This window comes from Esox lucius, chromosome 3 (assembly GCF_011004845.1).
Source record: "Esox lucius isolate fEsoLuc1 chromosome 3, fEsoLuc1.pri, whole genome shotgun sequence".
Taxonomy (NCBI): domain Eukaryota; kingdom Metazoa; phylum Chordata; class Actinopteri; order Esociformes; family Esocidae; genus Esox; species Esox lucius.
The window spans coordinates 28608564-28631459 of record NC_047571.1 but is presented as its reverse complement, the minus strand read 5'-3'; the positions used below and the strand labels follow the sequence as shown (position 1 = coordinate 28631459).

General features: G+C 45.4%; 1 protein-coding gene across 1 annotated transcript; it reads left to right on the top strand.

Moving 5' to 3' along the window:
* myo7bb (myosin VIIBb) lies at positions 1 to 22771 on the top strand. Its single transcript, XM_010901816.5, has 48 exons — positions 1 to 293; positions 1311 to 1347; positions 1887 to 1988; positions 2288 to 2440; positions 2886 to 3070; positions 3217 to 3338; positions 3469 to 3611; positions 3835 to 3948; positions 4368 to 4521; positions 4792 to 4868; positions 4995 to 5114; positions 5333 to 5475; positions 5602 to 5812; positions 5906 to 6041; positions 6268 to 6437; positions 6665 to 6808; positions 7050 to 7208; positions 7350 to 7442; positions 7750 to 7844; positions 8614 to 8698; positions 8933 to 9076; positions 9226 to 9438; positions 9963 to 10265; positions 10509 to 10658; positions 10789 to 10857; positions 10945 to 11072; positions 11208 to 11334; positions 13082 to 13201; positions 13429 to 13602; positions 15390 to 15617; positions 15914 to 16081; positions 16265 to 16382; positions 16532 to 16658; positions 16952 to 17124; positions 17229 to 17410; positions 18102 to 18217; positions 18438 to 18592; positions 19245 to 19398; positions 19573 to 19728; positions 19806 to 19911; positions 20021 to 20134; positions 20247 to 20358; positions 20607 to 20713; positions 21002 to 21187; positions 21525 to 21641; positions 21739 to 21822; positions 22058 to 22177; positions 22301 to 22771. Exons 2-48 carry the CDS (start codon positions 1330 to 1332, stop codon positions 22397 to 22399), a joined length of 6474 nt encoding a protein of 2157 aa, XP_010900118.4. The 5' UTR covers positions 1 to 293; positions 1311 to 1329; the 3' UTR covers positions 22400 to 22771.
* Positions 22772 to 22896: the final 125 nt, after the last annotated feature.

The window sequence follows — 22896 nt, the reverse complement described above, 5'->3', positions numbered from 1 at the left end:
TTACAACATTAATTGTTCACTTAAAATTAGTGCTGTCCACCAACAGAAGGTGAACGGAGTCAGAAGGCACCAAGAGAACGCGTGTGTGTTCTTAAGCTGTGTGTGTCATGATCAAAGTCGAAGTGCTATAAAATACACTTGTCCAGGGGAGTAACCCATTTCCTTGTTCCCTCTGGAGTCCTGGTGGGTTTGTGTGAATATCAGCCAACACACATATGAGCCCCACAACTTGCCTACAGGACTAAGTAAAGGACTGGGTTTTAAATGAGGACCATCTGCCGGCTTGCTAAGAGGTAAATCTGCTGATGGTTTTATTTTTTTGGTATATATGGTATTCCAGTACCAAACAAATATGCCAGTGGTCTTTGGGGTGAATTGTGCAGTGACCCATCAGTGGTATGTATATTACGGTGTACTGAAGAATAGTTATGTATAATTTGGTGTACAAAAACATAGTTTTGTATGGTATTGGTGTACTAAATGGTAGTTTTGTATGGTGTTGGTGTACTAAAAGTAGTTATGTATGGTGTTGGTGTACTAAAAGGTAGTTATGTATAGTTTGGTGTACTAAAAGGTAGTTATGTATGGTGTTGGTGTACTAAAAAGTAGTTATGTATGGTGTTGGTGTACTAAAAAGTAGTTATGTATGGTGTTGGTGTACTAAAAGATAGTTATGTATGGTGTTGGTGTACTAAAAGATAGTTATGTATGGTGTTGGTGTACTAAAAGGTAGTTTTGTGTAGAACAGATGAATATAGTAGATGATGGTATCATTTTAGTCTTCCTTGTAAAAGAAGATACTTTAGTCTATTTCCTTATAGAATAATATGTAAGTTAAGATAGTTTTGTTTCTTATAACAGATACATTATTGCATAATAATATTCTAGCTCCTTGTCGACAAGGATAGCTTAGTTATTTCGAAAAAATATAATTTATTAAGCTCCTTTGTTGGCCAGATATAGCATTGGTATATAGTGGTGTGAAAATACTCAAACACAGTCCCATGCATTTAAGCCAGGTATTAAAAAAATAATTTAAAATACAATAATACACTTTGTTTTCAAATTACAAAAAAGAAAAGGGTTGTGTAATTCAACATTTTTAAATAACCCAGAAACCCTTTAAATACCAAAAACACATTATTGGACACTAATCTGACTGTCACAACAGTTCTCCTTTTCATTAAGTATTTGGCAGTAATCTTACAACATTAAAATGAAATGCACTGAAATTCCTAAATGCCCAGATGTTTAATCCACAGATATATATTTTAGAAAATGAAGGCCTGACTTTTCTTTCCTGAATTTAGGGAATAGGAGGGTGGTATCATGGTGATGTTGAAAAAGGTAAGATCCTTAATATGACTATTATATCAATAGAAACTGAAAATGCTTTGATTATAAAGTTTTGGGAAAAGTAAACCTGTTTGAGACCATTCCCTTGTGATTTGGGACCCCCAACCATTCCATGTGTTTGCTCTATTTCAGTACTAATACACTTGATTAGACTTTCCAGCTCATTCTCTATCCCTTGATTAGTAAATCATTATTCGAAAATAGTCAAAAAAACATTGTGGACAATAACTGGGCCAAAGTTTAAATAAATTAATGTGACTTTTCTTAGTCTGGTCCCAGATCTGTTACCTTGTAAAAACAACTCATATCAAAGGCATATTCTTTAGTGTTACCTTGACAAAGTTAGCAAACTAGCCCTCTTATATCCTGATTAGATCTCACTCAAGATAATAAGACAAGTGCCCAGTTAAAGAAGTTTCTTACTGTGTGCATACTTTTTTTCAATTGATTTATGAGCTTTTAAATACATAGACATAAAACTGCATACTTTCACCAGCCTGACCCTAATCCACTCTACTCTTTGCGTTCAGGGCGATTGGGTGTGGCTTGACTCGGGCGCCGGGGTGCCCATTGGGGCCCGGGTCAAAGTGACCGAGGGTGGGCAATACCTGCTGGTGGACGATGAAGGAAAGGTGAATCTGGTGATTTCTTATTACTTGTATGCTGTTTCATTTAATTTTATCAATTGGATTTATGATTTCTCTCAATTCCTACGTTCTGGAGATTGGGCTGAAAAGTTTCCGGCCCGGGTGGCGGCATTTCGGACAGCGCCATTGGGGCCTGCCGGATGGCGTTAAAAATTGGCTCAGCACAGCCCAGGGGTTGACGGGGTGGATGTTGGCCTGGGCTGCCTTGCCTTGTCTTGGTCTAGCGACTCCTTGAGGTAGGAGTTCACGCCGTGTCTTAACGAATGCCCCCCATGCTGTTCCAGGAACACAAGCTCTCCCAGGTGGAGGAGGGCTCCATCAGGGTGATGCACCCAACCTCAGTAGAGGGGGTGGAGGACATGATCCGCCTGGGGGACCTCAACGAGGCCGGACTTCTGAGAAACCTGCTTGTAAGACACAGGCAGGGCAACATCTATGTGAGTCCCCTACTGGAGTAAGATACTGCAGTACCCACAATGCCTGCCATGGCATGGTCTAAATATAGTTTACTTAAAGCTAACATGTCGGCAAAACCTGTCTCCTTGTGCACCAGTCACCTCTGACCCGTGCGTGAATATTGACATAATTTCAATATGTATTTTATTGAGTTACAGTTTATCTAAGGAAAACAGTCAAGTGAAAATAATGAATTAGGCTGTGACCTTTGGATTTGGTCCGCCTGTGAACAAAGATCCTGTACCTCCTTATATGACCTGAAACCTTGTGTCTTTAATTCCGTAATGAAAAATGCCAGCTACCCTTTATGTGTTGCAATTGGATACTTGTTCAGTGTTTGATGTAATGAAATGTAATGAGAAGTGATTACACCATTAATGCCCATCAAGCATTTTGAAATGGTCTGCGCTACTCTCTGTTACCCAGACCTACACAGGCTCTGTGCTGGTGGCGGTCAACCCTTACAAGGAGCTACCCATCTACACATCCGAACAGGTGAGGCTGTACCACGACCGCAGGCTGGGCGAGCTGCCCCCGCACGTCTTCGCCATCGCGGACGCCTGCTACTTCAACATGCGCCGCCACAGAAAAGACCAGTGCTGCATCATCAGGTGAGGCCAAAAGGCCGTCGGTCTTTCACGTTCGATGCGGTTGAGCAGAAGGGAAACTTCCGGAGCATCACTTGACTTTTTTATTTTTATTCGCGGGATAGCTTCCAAAGTCATTGCACATTGAAGTGTCTCTTTCTGTCTGGCAGTGGGGAGTCTGGCGCAGGAAAGACAGAAAGCACAAAGCTGGTGCTTCAGTTCCTCGCGGCAGTGAGCGGACAGCACTCCTGGATAGAGCAGCAGATACTGGAGGCCAACCCGATTCTAGAGGGTAGGCTCTCCACTGATTAAACTGTTGATTATTTTGTCCATCTGGCTGACCGCACACACACACACACACACACACACACACACACACACAGACTGATCAAATTGTTGTCCTTATATCTGCACCCCTGCAGCGTTTGGGAATGCCAAAACGATTCGCAACGACAACTCCAGCCGCTTTGGAAAGTACGTGGAGATCTTCTTCAACAAAGACGGCGTCATTGAAGGGGCTCGCTTGGAACAGTACTTACTGGAGAAGTCTCGGGTCTGCCACCAGGTGGGGCAGCAGAGCCTGCAAAATCTAACTCACAGTCAAAAGCCCCATGATGTGCTTTCATTTAAAAAACAGTTCAGTAAAAAAGTGTATATAATTTAAATCTTACATTTTGTGTTAGGAATAGTCCTTTTTGGTTGCATCGTCCAGTGTCCGGACGTAATGTCATGAGATGTGGACATGTTCATAAATTGCACCATTGTTAATTTGAACTAATTAACTCTAGGCCAAGGAGGAGCGGAACTACCACATATTCTACTGCATGCTGGCAGGGATAACCACAGACCAGAAGAAAACTCTGTGTTTGGGAGACGCCTCTGAGTTCAGCTACCTCAAGGGGGTAATTGCACTTGCACTGCTGAAGCACCACCACGTTTTCCCCACTCTGTAACACGGTACATCTGCCTTAACAAGATAATGTCTGCTGAGAACAAATGAGTGTCAGGGGTCTCTTGGAGAGGTGGGACGATGGGGGCTGTGACCGAGAAAAAAGGGTTTAGGGATGAGTTCTCTGTGTCCACGGGCAACCAAGTGGGTCCTTATCCGCTTAAAGCTTCTAAGTGTTTACGTTCTATTAACAGGGCTTTGGCCATTCGTTCGAAATGGTTTTGTTTTTTCGTCCCTGGTTTTTTAAGAAACACAGCCTTGACCTTTTGCAATTTGTTTTAATCTTCGTGCTTCATAACAAAAAGTATCCGCAACCAAATGATGGCGGCAGCAGTCAGATTACATCCGTAACCCATTCCACTGTGTCTTAAGGGGCACTGTATTGTCTGTGATGGACGCGACGATGCTAAGGACTACACCCGGATCCGCCAGGCCCTGAAGATCCTCACCTTCACCGAGATCCACTGCTGGGAGATTCTCAAGCTGCTGGCCGCACTCCTCCACCTGGGCAACGTCTGCTTCGAAGGTAGGTCCTTTTCTGAGTGTTCGGTCCGGCTTTTGTTTTGGTGTGTGGCTCATGGAAAGCATCCCAAAACCTCTCCTTGTGGCTGCCAGCCGCACCTGTGCATTTTGACTGTCCCAGCACTGGCTCGACTTATTCCACATGTCAATAAATGATCACTTCCTTAATTTGGTGAGTTAGAAGAACTTGTTTAGGGAATTTGAAATGTCAAATCAATGACCTAGAGTTCTTGGAGATTGTTCACCTCTATTTTTATTTAATGTTACTTTTCAGCCTCCATGTTGAACAACATGGATAGCTCTGATGTCAGTTTATCGGCTCACTTCACCACGGCAGCCAAGCTGCTAGAGGTAGACATGTTTGTTGGCACTGCATTACATTTCTGCTGATGTATAATAACATCCCATACACAGCATATCTTTGTGTGTACATAGAGAATTTATAAGTCACATGTACTCTGTGCTTGTTCCCTACAGGTGCAGCCTACAGCTCTGGCGGTGAGCCTGACCTACCGTTCCTTCATGACCAACAGAGAGCTGGTGTCCAAACCCCTCAGCTCTGAACAGGCCATCAACTCTAGAGACGCCTTTGTCAAGGTAATGAAGTCACTCCTGTCTTGATTTGCCAAAGCAATAAGGTTGAGGCAGGAGGGAGGAGTTGACACATATTCACAAAAGCATACAGGCCCGACTTCCATCTTGGACGAGACGGGAATTGGTGTAACTCAATAATTGTCCAGAATTCAAGTTAAGGTTTTTTCCATATTATATTCAACTGTATTTCCTGTGAGTTGTTTTTGTCATGATCTTTTCAGGCGATATATGGTAAACTCTTTATCTGGATTGTTGGGAAAATCAACAGTGCCATATATAAGATGTCAACCAGCGATCCCAAATACGTCCGTAACTCCATCGGCTTGCTGGACATCTTTGGGTTTGAGAATTTTGCCTCGAACAGGTAGGCCAGTCCAATCAACCATTAACAAATCATTGTCGTTTGGATGAAAATATCCTTAATTTTCTCTCTTTTAAGGCATGTAGCCAAACGGGGAATGACTAACTGTTTTCCCCATGCTTCGGACAGCTTTGAACAGTTGTGCATCAACTTTGCAAATGAACAGCTGCAGCAGTTCTTTGTGAGTCACGTGTTCAAGCTGGAGCAGGAGGAGTACAACAAGGAGAACATTGCCTGGAAGAACATCAGCTTCGAAGACAACACGCAAACCCTTGATCTCCTGGCCGTGAAGCCCCTCAATGTGCTGGCCCTGATTGACGAGGAAAGCCACTTTCCCAAGGTAAACGACCTCAACGCTGCTTCGACCTCAAACGATGCTTTGGCGGGTGTCTGCATTGGTGCGATCTGTGACAGCCTCGATTGTTTCCTCCAGGGCACAGATGTCACCATGTTGAACAAGATGAATCAGGTTCCCAGGAAGGGTAACATCTACATTCCATCTAAAAACACCCACGACATGGAGTTTGGGATTCGCCATTTTGCCGGGGAGGTGTACTATGACTCGAGAGGTAAATACTGAAAAAGGAAAGGATGAACTTCCTTCATAGAAGAATCAGTAGGCTCTGGTTGTGGCCGATATTTTAGTCTGATATTATGTTAAAAATTTTTACTCTCTGTTGCGCAACACAGATGGCAGACAATTTACCAATATGAATGCCCAAATACAGAAAAATGTGCAATCAGACACTGTTCCCCAATGATGCTACCATTTAATCATGTTCGTTATTCGTTTAGGATTCCTGGAGAAGAACAGAGATGCTCTCAGCTCTGACATCATCAAGTTGATTAACACGTCCACCAACAAACTGCTCCAACAGATCTTTGAGAAGGAACTCACCAATAACGTGGCGAAGAACCCTGCCAGCAACGGCAGGATCGTCATGACACCTGTCAGCTCCCTGCGGGTTTGTGGATGCTCTTATTACACAGATCCTGAACTTCACTCCTATTCTCATGTGGATTTCCTGAATTCTTCATGCATGTTTGAAGCACTGTTCATTAATCGTCATGAAATCTGAAAGGCATTGGACTGTGGGGAATTCCTGTGCTCTCCTTTTGTCCTCGTGGGCTCCCCGCAGATATGTCAATGGTCCAAAATTCTGTGTGGACATTGTGATCTTTCTACCCACAGGCCACACACTTGGACGGCAGAAAGCAGATTTCCACACTGAGCGGTCAGTTCCGGCAGTCCCTGGACTCCCTCATGAAGGCCCTGTACATTTGCCAGCCCTTCTTCATCCGCTGCTTTAAACCAAATGATGACAAGCAGTCCATGGTGAATATGCACAAGAAAATCTATGGCCAGAAACAGGCATTGTTTTTTGTTTGTAATCAGTGCAAGTAAAACTCACATAAATAATTTGATTAGGTCGAAATGGCAACTATCGTATTGCATTTCATATCAATCTGTTGTTGGGGTCTTTGAGGATGTTACTTCACCCTGAGTCCTCCTGTAAGTCTCCCGCTTTACATTGCATATATTCTACTTCTTGCCAAGCGTTCTCTCCCTTCCTCAGGTTTTTGACAGGGACCTATGCATGCGTCAGCTGCACTATTCTGGAATGATGGATACCATCAGGATCCGTAAACTTGGATATCCAATCCGTCACACATTCCAGCAGTTTCTGCAGCGCTACCGGGTGCTCCTGAAGACCACAGTGTGTGACCCCCAAACGGTGAGATATTTATGTGGACTTTGACAGTTGGACGGTGATGATGAGGGTAGTGGATGTAGTAGTGGAGCACAAAATGTTCCACAGTGGCCTTTGGCATTTAGTTCTGCTGTCCTGGCTCCCAATATCCTTCTCCCAAACTAGGAGTCTGCGTCAGCCTGCTGTGACGCCATCTGCAAGGCTGTGATTGTCAGACAGGACGGCTGGAGGATCGGCACCACCAAGATCTTCCTGAAGGTACAGTTGTCACTGCCGGGGTTGCCAGATTTGACTGATAGTATACTGTAAAATAAAAACTCCACAAAAACTCGACCCACATTTTCTTTTTACTATATGCCCAAAAGAAATAGCACAATTTTTGCAGGGAAACCCCCCATCTGGCAACACTGGTCACTACTGTGTGGAAACAACTACAGATGCTTGCATGCTGGAAAAGTAATGACATCCCCAAAGCCTGTCACGTGAAGACTTGCAGTGTTCACACGTCATGAGCGATGTCGGCCCTTACTGAACAGGTCCTACTTGTGTCTGTCTTCTCATTCAGGATGCCCATGACTCACTCCTGGAGTGGGAGAGAGAGCTGGAGCTCAACAGGAAAGCTGTCATTATCCAGAGGGTCATGCTTGGCCGGAGAGACAGGTAAGGGAGTAGCAGGGCCAGGTGGGGTCGGAGATATCCTGACCAGGACAAAGATGCATATCCATGCAGGGCCTTTTGTATATGCAGAGTCGTGCTCAAGCTTACTACCATCGCAGGTCCCTTAGTTAACAATTAATCCAGATTCATGCAAAATCGTATATAAGAATCCTTCCGTCTTGACCATAGCTATCTACACAGGATAGACAATGAGATGTGATGGTTCAGTTTTGGGATGTTATGGGACGTTAACTGTCACACTGGTGGTGGTCGCTGATGTTGAAATCGGCGGTTTCGTATAGTGGTCAAATAATGTAAAACCTGTATTAAATCGAGGGAGAAGTTTGCTCAAGTTTATTGGAAAATTGCAGCACAGATGTCATTCGGTGAACGTTCCATTATCTTCTCACTGTAATGTTGGTTACAAGCTGATATATACATTGAAGGGTGTGACTACCTAGCAAAGATCAGGTTTCCAAGACAGTAACCCCCATGCCAAATGGTCAATGTGAACATCCCTGTGGTCATTAGAGCGCAACCTACAGAGATAATCTAAACAGAGATATTTCTGTTATTCTCATTATCTAGGCACATTCACTTCCAATGAAACGTACATACATATGTAATTGTTAATGCTCAGATTCAGATGACTTGAGTTGATGTTATTCTTCCCCAAAACCTAATCAAGGGCTGTTGTTACTGTTGCTGTAATACAGTTGTTATTATAGTCGGTGTTCTTTGAGTTTCCTTAACGTGTATTCCGACTTTGTAGGAAAAACTTTGTGAAGAAAAGGAGAGCTGTCGTGATGATACAGAAGAGATGGAGAGGTTACTGTGAGCTGAAACTATACAGAAAGGTACAGTCACAGGGAGTCAGTGTGTAACATCCACATGAAGGGAGTGTTCATCCATGAGACTAGGCATGAACTGCTTTACCGTGTTTAGTCCCTTGGACTAATTTCCCTATCGCGTTGTAATCAATAGCACATGATAACTTGACAATGTGACAGCCACGTATCGGTCTCAGAAATGCTGCATGGTATTGTTCCACATCATCCGGTTTTCCCCCTTTCTCCATCTCGTTCGAACAGCTTCTGCACGGCCTGGAGCGTCTGCAGTCTAAAATCCGTGGCCGTCTGACCCGACAGCGCTACCTGAAGGAGCAGGCGGCGGTCGTTACTGTGCAGTCCCATGTGCGTGGGTACCTGGCCAGGAAGAGCTACAGCAGGAAGAAGGTAACTGTGACTGTTCTCCAGGCCCACACCGGAGCCATGCAGGCTAGGAAGGTCACCAACAAGATAAGGACAGGTGTAAGCTCTGACGTGACCATTGTGTGTGTGTGTGTGTGTGTGTGTGTGTGTGTCTGTCTATCTGTGTATGTTAGGCCTTCTTAGCAGCCAAGGAGCGGGAGGAGAGGGAGTGGACAACCAAAGAGCTTCAGCAGAGGCTGGACGAGGTCCTCAGTCGTTCTTCGCCACAGGCCGCTGCTAGGCCAGAGCCTGTCGATGAGCAGGAAATGGTGGAGACCATGTTTGACTTCCTGCCTGACAGAGTGGCTGTTGGCGGACAGGAGGGCCCGGCGCCAGAGGGTTTTGAGGTGAGACTCGTGACCAATGCTGGACCTCCAAAAGCCATACAGGCTTCTGGCCATTGTCTTATGCATGTTCTAATGCCTTAAGGAACACATAATGACCCGGTCCACCTCGTTGTTTCTTGTCACTGACGAAGCGTTACGCCTTATTTCTATTTGAATGTCAACCGTGTCTACAACACGGCGAGGCAGCATAGGCTACGCGTACCAGCTCCAAAATCTAAAAGCGTGTAGCTATGCATATGTCAGCCTCAGAGCCACACAAACAATGATTGGTTGGATGGTGGAGGGAGGGGTTTAGTTAGAGTTGGGAGTTCCGTCAAAATTTGACCTCATGTATCAACAAAGAAGAGGCAAAATGCAGGCATGCCTCAAATCCAGGAAATCGTTGACCACCTCCTTTTGCGTCTCCTCTCTCTCATTCTAATTAACTGTTTACAAATCATTCCTCCCAATTCATCGTCCTTCACCTCCTCAATTAATCTCACAAATTCTCCTCATCCAACTGCACTCCCCCTGTCTGTCCTCAGGACCTGGAGAGAACGCGTAGCATCCCAGAGGTGATTGAGGAGAGCGACAAGGAGAGTGAAGTACCAATCCTGATACCGGAACTGGCTCGGCCCGTGCCAGCTCCAGAACCAGATCCCAAACCAGCTCCCAAACCAGCTCCAGAACTAGTGGAGCTACCAGAGGCAGAATACAATGACGAGGACAAGGAATTCTCCTTCGTGACGTTCAGTGCTCTGCACTTCCAGGGCACGGCCACCCACAGTCACATCGACCAGAGGCTGCGGCAACCCCTGCTCCACCATGAGGACGAGGGAGACTCACTGGTGAGGGGTTTTTCTGTGAGATGATTAGGTCGTCTCACAGATGGGCTCAAACCAAGTATACTTTCTTGGGAACATCTCTCCTTTTTTTCTTCTGATTTGTTCTTCCTTAACACTGGTTAATCTGCCTTCCTCTGCTTTTCATCACTGTTTCCTTTTTTCTGTCTTTCTTTCATCGCATTCCATTACTTTTCCATTCTCTACCGCCTCCTTCTCCCCTTTCCTGGTCTCACCGCTCCTCTCCAGGCCTGTCTGACGGTGTGGTGGATTATTCTGCGGTTCATGGGGGACATTGCTGAGCCGAAACACATCAACCAGGAACCCTCAACTCAGATCCAGAAGAACCTGGGGAACAGGCAGAACAGGAGGCTAAGCAACATAGTAGGCCTGGATCAGGTACAGGTCATAAGGTCTTGCTAGGAAATAAGTTACATTTCTTCCTGTAGGTTCCTGTTTGTTTTTGCTTACTGAATGAACCCCACTTACAGTTTCTCAGTCTAATTTATCTTATCCACTTTTTGGTCAGAAAATACTACGGAAAAACCGAAAGAAACGAGGAATAGGCAACAGGAAGGCTTCCGCCGTTGTAGAGGAGGTATGTGACGTTGTCTGCAGTAAGGGTTAAATCCCAGGATGCAGCAACACCCGCTAACTGTTCATTTGTGCTCCTCACCTCCTCCAGTCAGAAAACGAAACGGAGGAAGAGTCAAACATTCTGATTGGAGAGGGTCGCACTTTGGATCGTCCAATGTCCGACCTAGAAAAACTGCATACTATTGTTGGATACGCCCTTTCTAGACGAGATATAAGGTAACTAAACTGAAGTGCAGTGTAACAATGTGAACCACATGACCCAGTTATTTTACTGTTTTCAGTCTTCAATCTGTCCCAATAAAAACTGACTGATTACAGTTATGATGCTAAATTTTGGTTCTCTCTGCCTAGGGATGAAATCTACTGTCAGATCATTAAACAGCTGGTGAACAATAAAAACCAGAAGAGTTCCCTCAGAGGCTGGGTGCTTCTGTCCGTCTGTCTTGGTATCTTTCCTCCAACGGAACTTCTTATGCAGGTCCGGGGTGCATTTTATTCCTACAGTTATTTGGACACTGACACAATGTTCATATTTCTGGCTCTGTATGTCACCACAATGGATTTGAAATGAAACAACCTAGAAGTGCAGACATTCAGCTCAAATTCAAGTGGTTGAACCAAAAGTTTGTATGAAACGTTTAGGAATTGCAACCATTTTCATACACGGTCCCCTTATTTCAGGGGCTCAAATGTGATTGGACAAATTAACACAATCATAAATGAAATGTTAATTTTTAATACTTTCAAGAATCCTTTGCAGGCAATTTCTGCTTAAAGTCTGGAACACATGGACATCACCAGACATTGGGTTTCCTCCTTTGTGATGCTTTGCCAGGCTTTTACTGCAGCTGTCTTCAGTTGCTGTTTGTTGGTGGGTCTTTCTGCCTTTTGTCTTCAGCAAGTGAAATGCCTGCTCGATTGGGTTGAGATCAGGTGATTGACTCAGCCATTGCAGAATATTCCACTTCTTTCCCTTAAAAAACTCCTGGGTTGCTTTCGCAGTATGTTTTGGGTCACTGTCCGTCTGTAAAGTGAAGCGCCGTCCAGTAAACTTGGCTGAATTTGGCTGAATCTGCATTGACAATATATCCCTATACACTATTCATCCGGCTGCTTCTGTCTTTTGTCACATCATCAATAAACACTAGTGACCCAGTAACATTGGAAGCCATGCATGCCCATGCCATCACACTGCCTCCACTGTGTTTTACAGATGATGCGATATGCTTCGGATCATGAGCTATTCCAAGACTTCTCCATACTTGTTTCTTCCCATCATTCTGGTACATGTTGATCTTAGTTTCATTTCTCCAAAGAATGCTGTTCCAGAACTGGGCTGGCATTTTTTTTATTATGTTTTTTTGCTAAGTCTAATCTGGCCTTTTTACTTCTTGAGGCTTATGAATGATTTGCACTTTATGGTGAACCCTCTAGGGTATTTGCTCTTGTGAATCTTCTCTTTATGGTAGACTTGGATAATGATATGCCTACATCCTGGAGAGTGTTCTTCACTTGGCTGGAGGTTGTGGAAAGGATCCTACGATCATCCACCACTGTTGTCTTCCCTGGACTTCCAGGCCTTTGTGTAGCAGAGCTCACTTGTGCGTTCTTTTTTCTCATAATGTACTAAATTGTTGATTTGGCCTCTCCTAATGGTACTGCTATCTCTCTGATGGATATTTTTTAAGCCTAAGGATGGCCTGTTTCACTTCCATTGAGAGCTCCTTTGACCACATGTTGTAGATTCACAGCAACAGCTTCCAAATGTGAGTGCCACACCTGGAATCAACTCCAAATCAAACCTACCTGCTTAAAGAAATAACGAAGGAATAGCCCACAACTGCCCATGAAACAGCTTTTGAATCAATTGTATCATTACTTTTTGTCCCTTAAAAAAGAGGAGGCTACATATTAAAGAGCTGTAATTCTTAAACCCTTCCTCCAATTTGGATGTGAATACCCTCAAATTAAAGCTGAGAGACAGCACTTTAAGCCCGTATTCATTATTTAACTGTAACTTGAATATATTTTAGTAAACAGACAAAATTACAGAACTTGTCAGTGTCCAATTATTTTACGGACCTAACTGTATGTCTGTATAGTGTGGCAATCTGCTGTGTCTTCAGGTGCTTGATGTTTTTAACGTGTAGCCGTGTTGCATTCATTAAGGAAGAGCCCTTCAGTCCAACGCATGTGCTTTAATTCTGATGTATTCTGTTCCACAGTACCTGGAGAGCTTTCTGAGAGCAGGGCCAAGTAGCTATGGTCCGTACTGTGCTGAGCGGCTGCGTCGCACTGTGGCCAATGGGGAGCGCGGGGAACCGCCCTGTTGGATAGAGCTCCAGGTAACGTACATGGATTCAACCCACAAACCTTTCACGGCCATAACCTTATTATAAAGGTAACTGGACGTCGAGATGATGGTGTACCGAGCATCTGGGTTTCGTTGTGACCCTAGTTGGCTGATGCCATAACGTCAGGCAATCCACCCGGGGTCCAACGTACGGTTTGTTATAGTCATCCTGTACACAGGGACTCATCACACCGGTGTGTCTGTGTCTGCCGTTTGCAGGCCGTCAAGACCAAGAAGACCACAGTGGTGTCAGTGGCCCTGATGAACGGCAGCAGCATCAGTCTGCCTCTAGACTCTGCCGGTACCTCGGCTGAGCTCTGCCAGGCTCTGGCCGAGAAAGTCCACATCAAAGACACCTATGGATTTTCCCTGTACATCGGGTTCTACGAGAAGGTGAGGGGAGACCTCGAGGTTTTGGGGATGCCTAGTTACTACTGTGAATAGCACGTTTTGACAAAGAAGAGCCAAGGGGAAGTTCCCCAAAAACAAACGCATTATATAGCAAGGGCTGTCCTGGGAGGGGGGGGGGTCACTATTTCATCATTATAATGCCAATTAAGAGTATGTTTATGGAACATTCTGATATCTGTCTTCATTCGACCACCATTTTCAATCAATCAAATGTATTTATAAAGCCCTTTTTACAAAAGCAGATGTCACAGCGCTTTTACAAAACACCCAGCTTTAAACCCCAAGGAGCAAGCAACAATAGGGTTGAATTTCAGTGGCTAGGAAAAACTCCCTAAGAAGGCCGAAATTTAGGAAGAAACCTAAAGAGGAACCAGGCTCAGAGGGGTGACCAGTCCTCTTCTGGCTGTGCTGGATGCACATAAAGAGTACAAATTGTAATAATTAATAAATGCATGAGTCCAGAGTCTATTTAAACCTAGTCCAGGTCGCAAATTTTTACCAAACTTGAATTTCAATTTGCATTTACTAACCCTGTAAAGAGGTCTGAATAGTTCAACCCTGGGATGTTCTGATTTAACTAATGGCATGTTTAGACTTGCCATTTTTTGTCTACCACCTTGAAGTTTTTTAATCTCACCCTGGCATGTTTTGACTGACTAGCCCAGTGACATGTTATGGCTAACCCTGTGGCGTGTTTTGAATAGCTGTGTGTGTAACAACTCGTCGTGGTGTAGTGTTGGAGGAACCAGGCGCAGGCATATATTTCGCGTTCGTGGGTTTTATTAAAACAACAAACAAACCAAACACGAACGGAAAACGAAACTAACTACTGACTGAATGAAATAAAAGTGCGCAACATGCGTCTTAATAATCAACATTCAACAGTACATTAAACAACACTCACCGATTAACAACCAGACAGCAACAATGATCCACAATGTGGGGAGCAGAGGGGAAACATATATACACATACAAATTATGACAATTGGGACCTGGTGTGGAAGATGGGAAACATGTGACAGTCCGGGATGTGTTCGTGAGATATGGGAACTTGAGAAATGATGGCACGGTGGCGCTGCTGCTCACCGCACCATGACAGTGTGACATGTTTTGACTAACGCTGTGGCACGTTTTGACTAGCCCAGTGACATGTTATGACTAACGCTGTGGCATGTTTTGACTAGCCCAGTGACATGTTATGACTAACGCTGTGGCATGTTTTGACTAGCCCAGTGACATGTTATGACTAACGCTGTGGCACGTTTTGACTAGCCCAGTGACATGTTATGACTAACGCTGTGGCATGTTTTGACTAGCCCAGTGACATGTTATGACTAACGCTGTGGCACGTTTTGACTAGCCCAGTGACATGTTATGACTAACGCTGTGGCATGTTTTGACTAGCCCAGTGACATGTTATGACTAACGCTTTGGCATGTTTTGACTAGCCCAGTGACGTGTTTGGACTAACCCCGTGAAGTCTTTTGACCAGCTGTGTGATGTGTTTAGACTAACCCAGTGATGTGTTTTGACTAGCTGTGTGATGTGTTTAGACTAGCCCAGTGAAGTGTTTTGACTAGCTGTGTGATGTGTTTAGACTAGCCCAGTGATGTGTTTTGACTAGCTGTGTGATGTGTTTAGACTAGCCCAGTGAAGTGTTTTGACTAGCTGTGTGATGTGTTTAGACTAGCCCAGTGATGTGTTTTGACTAGCCCAGTGACGTGTTTGGACTAGCCTGGTGATGTTTCTTTTTACTGGGCCATTTCCAGGTGTGGTCCCTGGGCAGCGGCAGGAAGCACGTGATGGACGCCATCTCGCAGTGTGAGCAGGAGATGAGGCGGAAGGGAGAGGAGGAGCAGCATGCCCCATGGAGGCTTTACTTCCGTAAGGAGCTTTTCTCGCCCTGGCACGACTCATCGATTGATGCAGTCAGCACGGATCTCATCTACAGGCAGATCATCAGAGGTCTCAAGTCTAAGGAATACTACTCAGAGAAGGTGAGACGTACTTTTCAACAGTACACCACCTACGACTCCGCCAGCCCGGATAAAATGTATATATCATGTAACTGATAAAGCAACGTTGTCACTTTGAAAGTGGCCTCCGCGTCCTTCCAGCTAGATTGACAGTGTTCTAATGAGTCGTAGGAGTCACAGATTGTCTGTGTGAGAAATTACACATGACTGATGCAAACAGATGCTATAAATACTGCACACGTTTCAATGGGAAATCATATTTCCTTAACAAGTCTGTCTTAATATCTTGACCTAAACCGCCTTTTTTTGTAATCCAGGAGGATGACTTTGTCCAGCTGGCTGCAATGCACTACTTTGTGACGTTCGGCTCCACCAACAGTGTGGAGAACGCCAAGAAAGTGGTGGAGGAATGCATCACGACTGAACTCATCGAGACCAAGTCACTTGGCAAATGGATTGAGATGGTCACCACTGCACACACACAGGTAGCTGGCTACTCACTCAACAGAAACGCAACTCAATGAAGAACTAAGACAACTAGAATTAGTTATCTTTTTTTATATTTAATTATAGTAAGTTCATGGAAATTAAGAAGATACCTTACTGTTGAGTAACATGAGTGCCAAAACAAATGATTAGACAAATTGGCACCCCTTTCATTCTGTCAGGGTCCTTACATAAACAGCCGACAGAGTAAGGACAGCGTGATGGGAAATGCGGTTGACTACGCTCGTCAGAAGTGGCCCATCTTCTTTTCCAAGTTCTACGAGGTTACACAAATGTCAGGTACGTCTAACAGGAGTACGTTGGTGGAACGAAGCGTGGACTTGGTTCAGTTTCAATTACGAACGCTTCAGTTCGTTGACGCTGGGCAGAATAATTATTGCATTTGTTAACTGTGATTTCATCGCTGAGGGTCTGTATCACACCCGCAGGGCCTCCTCTGCAGAAAAGCAGTTTTATCGTAGCAATCAATTGGAACGGGATCTCCTTCCAGGATGAGAAAGAAAAGAAGCTCCTTGAGCTGTCCTATCCTGAGGTGACAGGGGTCCACAAGTCCAGGTACGAACATCACTGCCCACCCAAGGCCATATTCACATCTTCCTATCCCACCAATCCCTTGGATATAAGCAAGAGAGGGATTTCCCTTATGTTTAACGATCGCTTATGCGATGAGCTTATTAATTGGTTTGTCAAACAGAGGTGAAAGGTCACCGTTTACACACTCCCACGTACCGATGCCCAGGCCCGCTGATAAAGTCACGTCGCATTAAGGCTCACGTGGCTTGTTGCGCGTGACGGTATTCCACATGCATGTACGGTTCCAATCACGCCCGGGTTCATGTGGTCCTCAGTGACGACGGCAAGGTGGACAGCGGACGCTCGGTGAGCCTGGCCACTGTCAGAGGGCAGTTCCTACTGCAGTGTGAGGACGCGGCGGAGATGGCAGACCTGATCCAGGGTTATCTGGAGGGCCTGAGGGAACGTTCTGTCTACGCGGTGGCCCTGCAGGACGTCAGCAAACAGGGTGCGACCCCGCTCGCAGCAGAGTTTCTTTTGTTTCTAGAGGGGACTGACGAGACTGAACATTTGCGTCTCTGTGTGTGTGTGTGTGTGTCGTTTCATCCGCAGACGACCCCACATTCCTGAGCTACAAGAGGGGTGACGTGTTGGTCATGGCGAAGAACGGGGAGTACTCCACCGACCGGGGCTGGATCGAAGGCACCAGCGAACGCACCGGAGCAACTGGCGCTGTCTCCATGGATACTGTCCTGGTTCTGCCAACTCTTGACAAGCCCAGCGATGCCATCCTGGTAGGAAGGTTCTATGCCCAAACACACGAGTGGTCAGGAGTAGTCTAGCAGTCTTACGCCACAGCCTTGCGTGCATCTGTACAGCGGCAACATGGGTTCGAACCCCCCCCCCCTAAGAAATAGCCTTTTTTCAAGTGGACTTAGTAGAATAGATCCCAGAAGTTTAGCCTGACCTTAGATCTGTCAGTGCAGTCTCACTCACACCATAGTAGTTGGACAGAAAGCACAAACTGATCTGGGACTAGGATAATTAAAAAAATGCCCCCATGTAGTTAAATAATATTTTATTTAGGTGTACTATACATAGTATGCATATATATGTGTCCATGTATGACTATTATAATTATAATTATATCTGACTAAACAAGTACCAAAGCAGATACGCTAGAGACAGAGCAATGGAATCTTTAGTTTTTGTCCAATAGCTTTAGTGTAACGTCATCATTCTAACATTCTGGTATTAATGCGGGGGTAGACTGCCCTCTTGTGGTGATATTAATGGGGGTTGGTAGACTGCCCTCTTCTGGTGGTATTAATGGGGGTGGTAGACTGCCCTCTTCTGGTGGTATTAATGGGGGTGGTAGACTGCCCTCTTCTAGTGGTTTTAATGGGGGTGTTAGACTGCCATCTTCTGGTGGTTTTAATGGGGGTGGTAACCTGGGTATTAATGTTTTCTTGCTTGAACCTCCAGAGTCTTTGGAACCTAAGCCCAGAGCAGAAAAGGGTGTCAGTGGCCCAGAACGTTCCTCAGAGGGAAGATGCCGTGTCCCCTGTCTCACTGAAAGAGTTTGCCACTGAGCACTTTAGGTGGAGAAAACCCTACCAATAAATACTCAAATTCTACTACAGTTTTTTTCATTACAGATGCAAACAATGCAAATATCAATAATATCTACTTCAGGAAATACAGTGAAAATGTTTAAATGACCGTTCCATTGTTACAGTTGTCTGACCAATTATCTTACCAGGACATTTCACATTACACTTCGTTCTCAAGTCCCCAACTGTTTTTCGTTGTTACCTGCAGGCAGCCAGGTAAAGAGGGGGGGCGCGGGAGACAGGACAGAGGGGCTAGCAAGGAGAAGCTATGGGCCGCCACCAAAGAACCCATCAAACAGCCCTTGTTGAGGTGTCTGGAGGGCAACAGTGACCTTGGCAACCTTGCCTGCATCTCCTTCACTGATATCCTTCACTCGGTTACTATGTTTGGGTGAAATGATTGTTCAGGATTTTACGATTTGAAGTGAGACGTTTTTCTCACCCTGAAAATAGTCAGTGAGAAACTGTTATTCATGGCTCACATTGTCTTTACACAGCCACTGCAAACTGAGGCTGTAATTCATGGTTACGTTTTTCTTTGAACCCTACACACTTAAGTTAATTTTAGCTACAGCTAATTAACAAACAATTGAAATGATAGTGTGGTACTTATTTTACGGTCTTACTTACATTTAAATAACATATTTTTATTTTAGTTTTTAGTTTTTTTTTTTTTTTTACAAATGCACGTTTCGGTTTCTCTCTCCGAATGATTTGCTGCTAGCTGAGGGCTATGTCAGTTGTTTGTGTGCCACATGCGGTGGCTCTTTGAAGAGCTCTGAACCACGGAGAAGTCGACGACCTTCAGGGTGTGTAACCCTCCTAAAAACAAGTTGTAAAAACCTGAATCACTTTAACACACGGCCATTGTTCTATAGTAGGCAACTGTCGGAGAAGACACTAGGCAATTGTGCTTATTCGTGCCCCCCAGAGGCGACCCAGTATGAAACAAATGTCTTTTCTCGTCGAAGCGCTCTACAAAAAAGGGTCCCGTTGTCCTTAACCCTTCCCTCACCGATCATGAAGTACATGGGCGATTACCCTATCAAACACGTGCGCCAGCCCATCGAGCTGACGGACCAGATCTTCGGCGCGGCCATGCAGCACGTTACGTTGCAGGACGAGGTCTACTGTCAGATCATGCGACAGATGACCAGTAACAACAGCAGGTGCGTGTCGCAGCCGGTGTCAGTGGGCCTGCCTACATGGGCACACGATGCGTGTTGTATTCTACGTGAAATGACGATAATGACACTGCCCTTTATTGCCGCTCCCCGTCCCTCTTCCCGTCCCCCTCACTACCTCCTTCTCCGTCTCTCCGCGGCGCCTCGGCTCGCCCTCAGGATAAGTGTGGATTACGGATGGCAGCTTCTGTGGTTGTGCACTGGCCTTTTCCCCCCCAGTCATAGTCTGCTGAAGTACACCCAGCGCTTCCTGGAGTCGAGGCCCCGGGAGCCCCTCGCCACGGACTGCCTGCAGCGGATACAAATGCTGCTCAGGTGCTGTAAGACCCCCTGAACAATCTGTAGTACATCTGTAGTACCCAAGAGTTAACTTTGCCGTCCCTCTGCCGCAGTATGGAGCCCAGGAAACTGCCACCCCACCAGGTCGAAGTGGACGCCATTCAACAAAACAGCAGCCAGATCTTCCATAAAATACACTTCCCCAACGACGTCACTGAGGTGGGTCGCCCGCTCTCGTCACCTCGTCCGTCACAGCGAGCTGTGTCTCTGATGCTTGACTCTGACTCTTGAATCTGACGCTTGACTCTGACTCGTCTGCTTTATTTAGATCTTTGAGGTGTCTTCCACTACTAGGATCCGTGACCTTGTTCGCAATATCGCCTACAAGCTCATACTGAACTCGGCCGACGGCTATGGCCTCTCCATGAAAACGCCGGACAAGGTTTGGGTTGCGTTATCGTAACACTCGTGAAAATGTCAAACTGCTGGTTTGGTTTGTTTGGGTAGTTAAATTGAAGGTTTGTTTGTTTTTTTTCTTTATCTTTTTCTTTCAGGTGGTCAGCTTGAATGATCAAGACTACTTCTTTGATAGTCTGAGGCAGACCACCAACCAACCTAAGAAAGCAAAAAGAGTCAGAGAGGCAAAGAAATCCAACAAAACAGATGGTAGGTCCCTGTTAATAAAAGCATAAACACTTCACTCTTACACTCACGTTGAAATACATACAAATAATCTCAATGTCCGCAAAATATAAAATGTCAATCTGCACAACTCAACCTGTTTTTGTTGTGTTGTGCTAGAGGCACTGAGGGTTTCTATATTTTAGGACCTCTGGTTACTGGTCCATATCTGGTCATCATTGTTAGTGCTGTGGTGTACTGTGCTAGAGTGACTGAGGGTCTCTGTGTAACAGGAACTCCAGTCACCATGCCATATTTGGTCATCTTCATGAGGAAGCTGTGGTTCAACGTGACTCCAGGAAGAGACCTGACCGCTGACCTCACTTTCCACTTTCCTCAGGTCAGGAACGTGCACGCGTGACACATGCATATTAAGACAGACACACGCATGCACGCACACACACACACGTTTAAATTTTTCGACATACTTCTGGCGACCTGAGACCCAGCCCTAACCCAGAAATCCATGCTCCTTATTCTCTAGCCAGGGACCGCTAGCTAGAGCAGTCAGGTTTTACCGTCTTTGTGGGTCGACACTAGTAAACCTAGATAAGGATCATTCATAAAAACCGACGCACGCGCACACGCTTCATCACCGCAACTCACACTGAACCCTCTCTCCTCTCAGGAGCTGCCTAAGTACCTGCGTGGTTTCCACACCTGTACCAAGGAGGAGATGATCAGCTTGGCAGGCCTGCTGTTCCGGGTCAAGGTGGACACAGACAGGTCACAGTTTGTCATGATTCCCAGGATGCTGAAGGAGCTGGTTCCTGTTGACGGGTTAAAAACCATGTCACCAGAGGACTGGAAGAAGGTAAGGGGAAAAACATAGAAAAAGGTGGAGGAAGTGGAGGAGAGGAAGATTTCTCTTTAAAAATATATCTAGGTACATATATTTCTATGCTGTTTATATTTCCATTTTATTTAGCTTGATATCAAAATTAGCTTACATTTCTTACTTTTTATGTTACCTTGCTGATGGCTCCAGAAATGTCATCCTATTTGGAACTAAAAGGTCCTTCAGCCTCAAACAGTATTTTTTAGTATATAGGTAGTGAAACATTGGTATAGGTAGGGAAATATTGTGAACAGGTAAATATGTCAATGACGGTATTACTGAATCTCTCTGTGGTTTTCTTCTTTCCTCAAAGCACATCATCGCCTCCTACAACAAGCAGGCTGGGATCACCCTGGACGAGGCCAAGGTGGCCTTCCTCAAAGCCATCTGCCAGTGGCCAACATTTGGCTGTGCTTTCTTTGAAGTGAAGGTATGCCGTTTAGGGGACCGTTCACGTCCACGGAACCGCACGCTGTCCCCACGCAATGAGTCCCAACATCGATTCTCTGTCTGCTCTCGATTCACAGCAAACATCTGAACCCAGTTACCCGGGTGTCATCCGGATCGCAGTCAGCAAGCAAGGAGTCCACTTCATCGACCCCAAAACGAAGGTAGACGCACCCCCCCCCCCACCCACCCACCCACCCCCCAACCTGCCGTCTCCTTTTATCACCACTGTCTGAAGGGGAGTTTCCTGCCCGGATGTCAAATGACTATCCGGGATGTTGAAACATGAAATGTACCTCGTCTGTGAATTCACGATCCCACTTTGACCCCCCCCCCCCTCCCCCCGGGTCAAACACTGTGACCAAATGCGACCGTTTCACCGTCACTTTACATTTCCAGGAGCTGCTGGTCATGCACCCGTTTAGCCGTATCACCAACTGGTCCAGTGGCACCACATACTTCCACATGACCATCGGCAACCTGGTCAAAGGAAACACCTTCCTCTGCGAGACGTCAGCGGTGAGCGGAAACACACCGCGGACTCCTTTTTGGAGGAAGCAGTACTGAAACAAGTCAGGCGAATGGAAATTGGTGTGTCTAAATGAGCTTCGCAAAAAAAACGTGTTTGTCTCTCTTCCGCAGGGCCACAAAATGGACGACCTCCTGTCGTCTTATGTGAGCATGTATGAGATGCAGAGGCAGGCTGTGCGACCCAGGAATAACTCAATGTTCCCCACTTGATGCTTGCCCGGAAGCATAGAGGACAGGTAGACTCATTTATAAAGGAGTACATCTTGACCGGACGGACGGAGAGAAGAGAAACCAGTGGATCGTGTGAAGGAGGTGGAAGGTCTTTGTGGGCTAAGTGGTTGTTAGTCGGTCTGAAATCCCTCAGTGTAGCCTTGTGTTGACTGTACTGTACGGCTGAATTGGCAACATGCCTTGGTTTGTGTTGTGTGCAAAAGATTTTTCAAACAACAATTTAGAATATCGGTATCCACAGTGTGGAACAAAAATAACTCGATCATTTGTGTATATGCAATCAACAAAGAATGAGTGAATCAGAATGCATCAAACTTAACTTCCATTTAAAATAAAAAAGCATTTTTGAAATACGGTGTGGCTGGCATCCCATGTTTTGTTCATCTTTCCTGGACGAGTTAACACGAACAGAAGCAACATGTGTCAAGCCGACGGAGAACTAGCTGTTTACAAACCGCAGTATCTCTTGGTTTTGA

Bases quoted from the DNA above. Each gene is read 5' to 3' on its own strand.
- myo7bb (XM_010901816.5), top strand. The intron at 1,989-2,287 runs GTGAATCTGGTG...ATGCTGTTCCAG, and splicing joins TGGTGGACGATGAAGGAAAG to GAACACAAGCTCTCCCAGGT. The intron at 3,949-4,367 runs GTAATTGCACTT...CTGTGTCTTAAG, and splicing joins AGTTCAGCTACCTCAAGGGG to GGGCACTGTATTGTCTGTGA.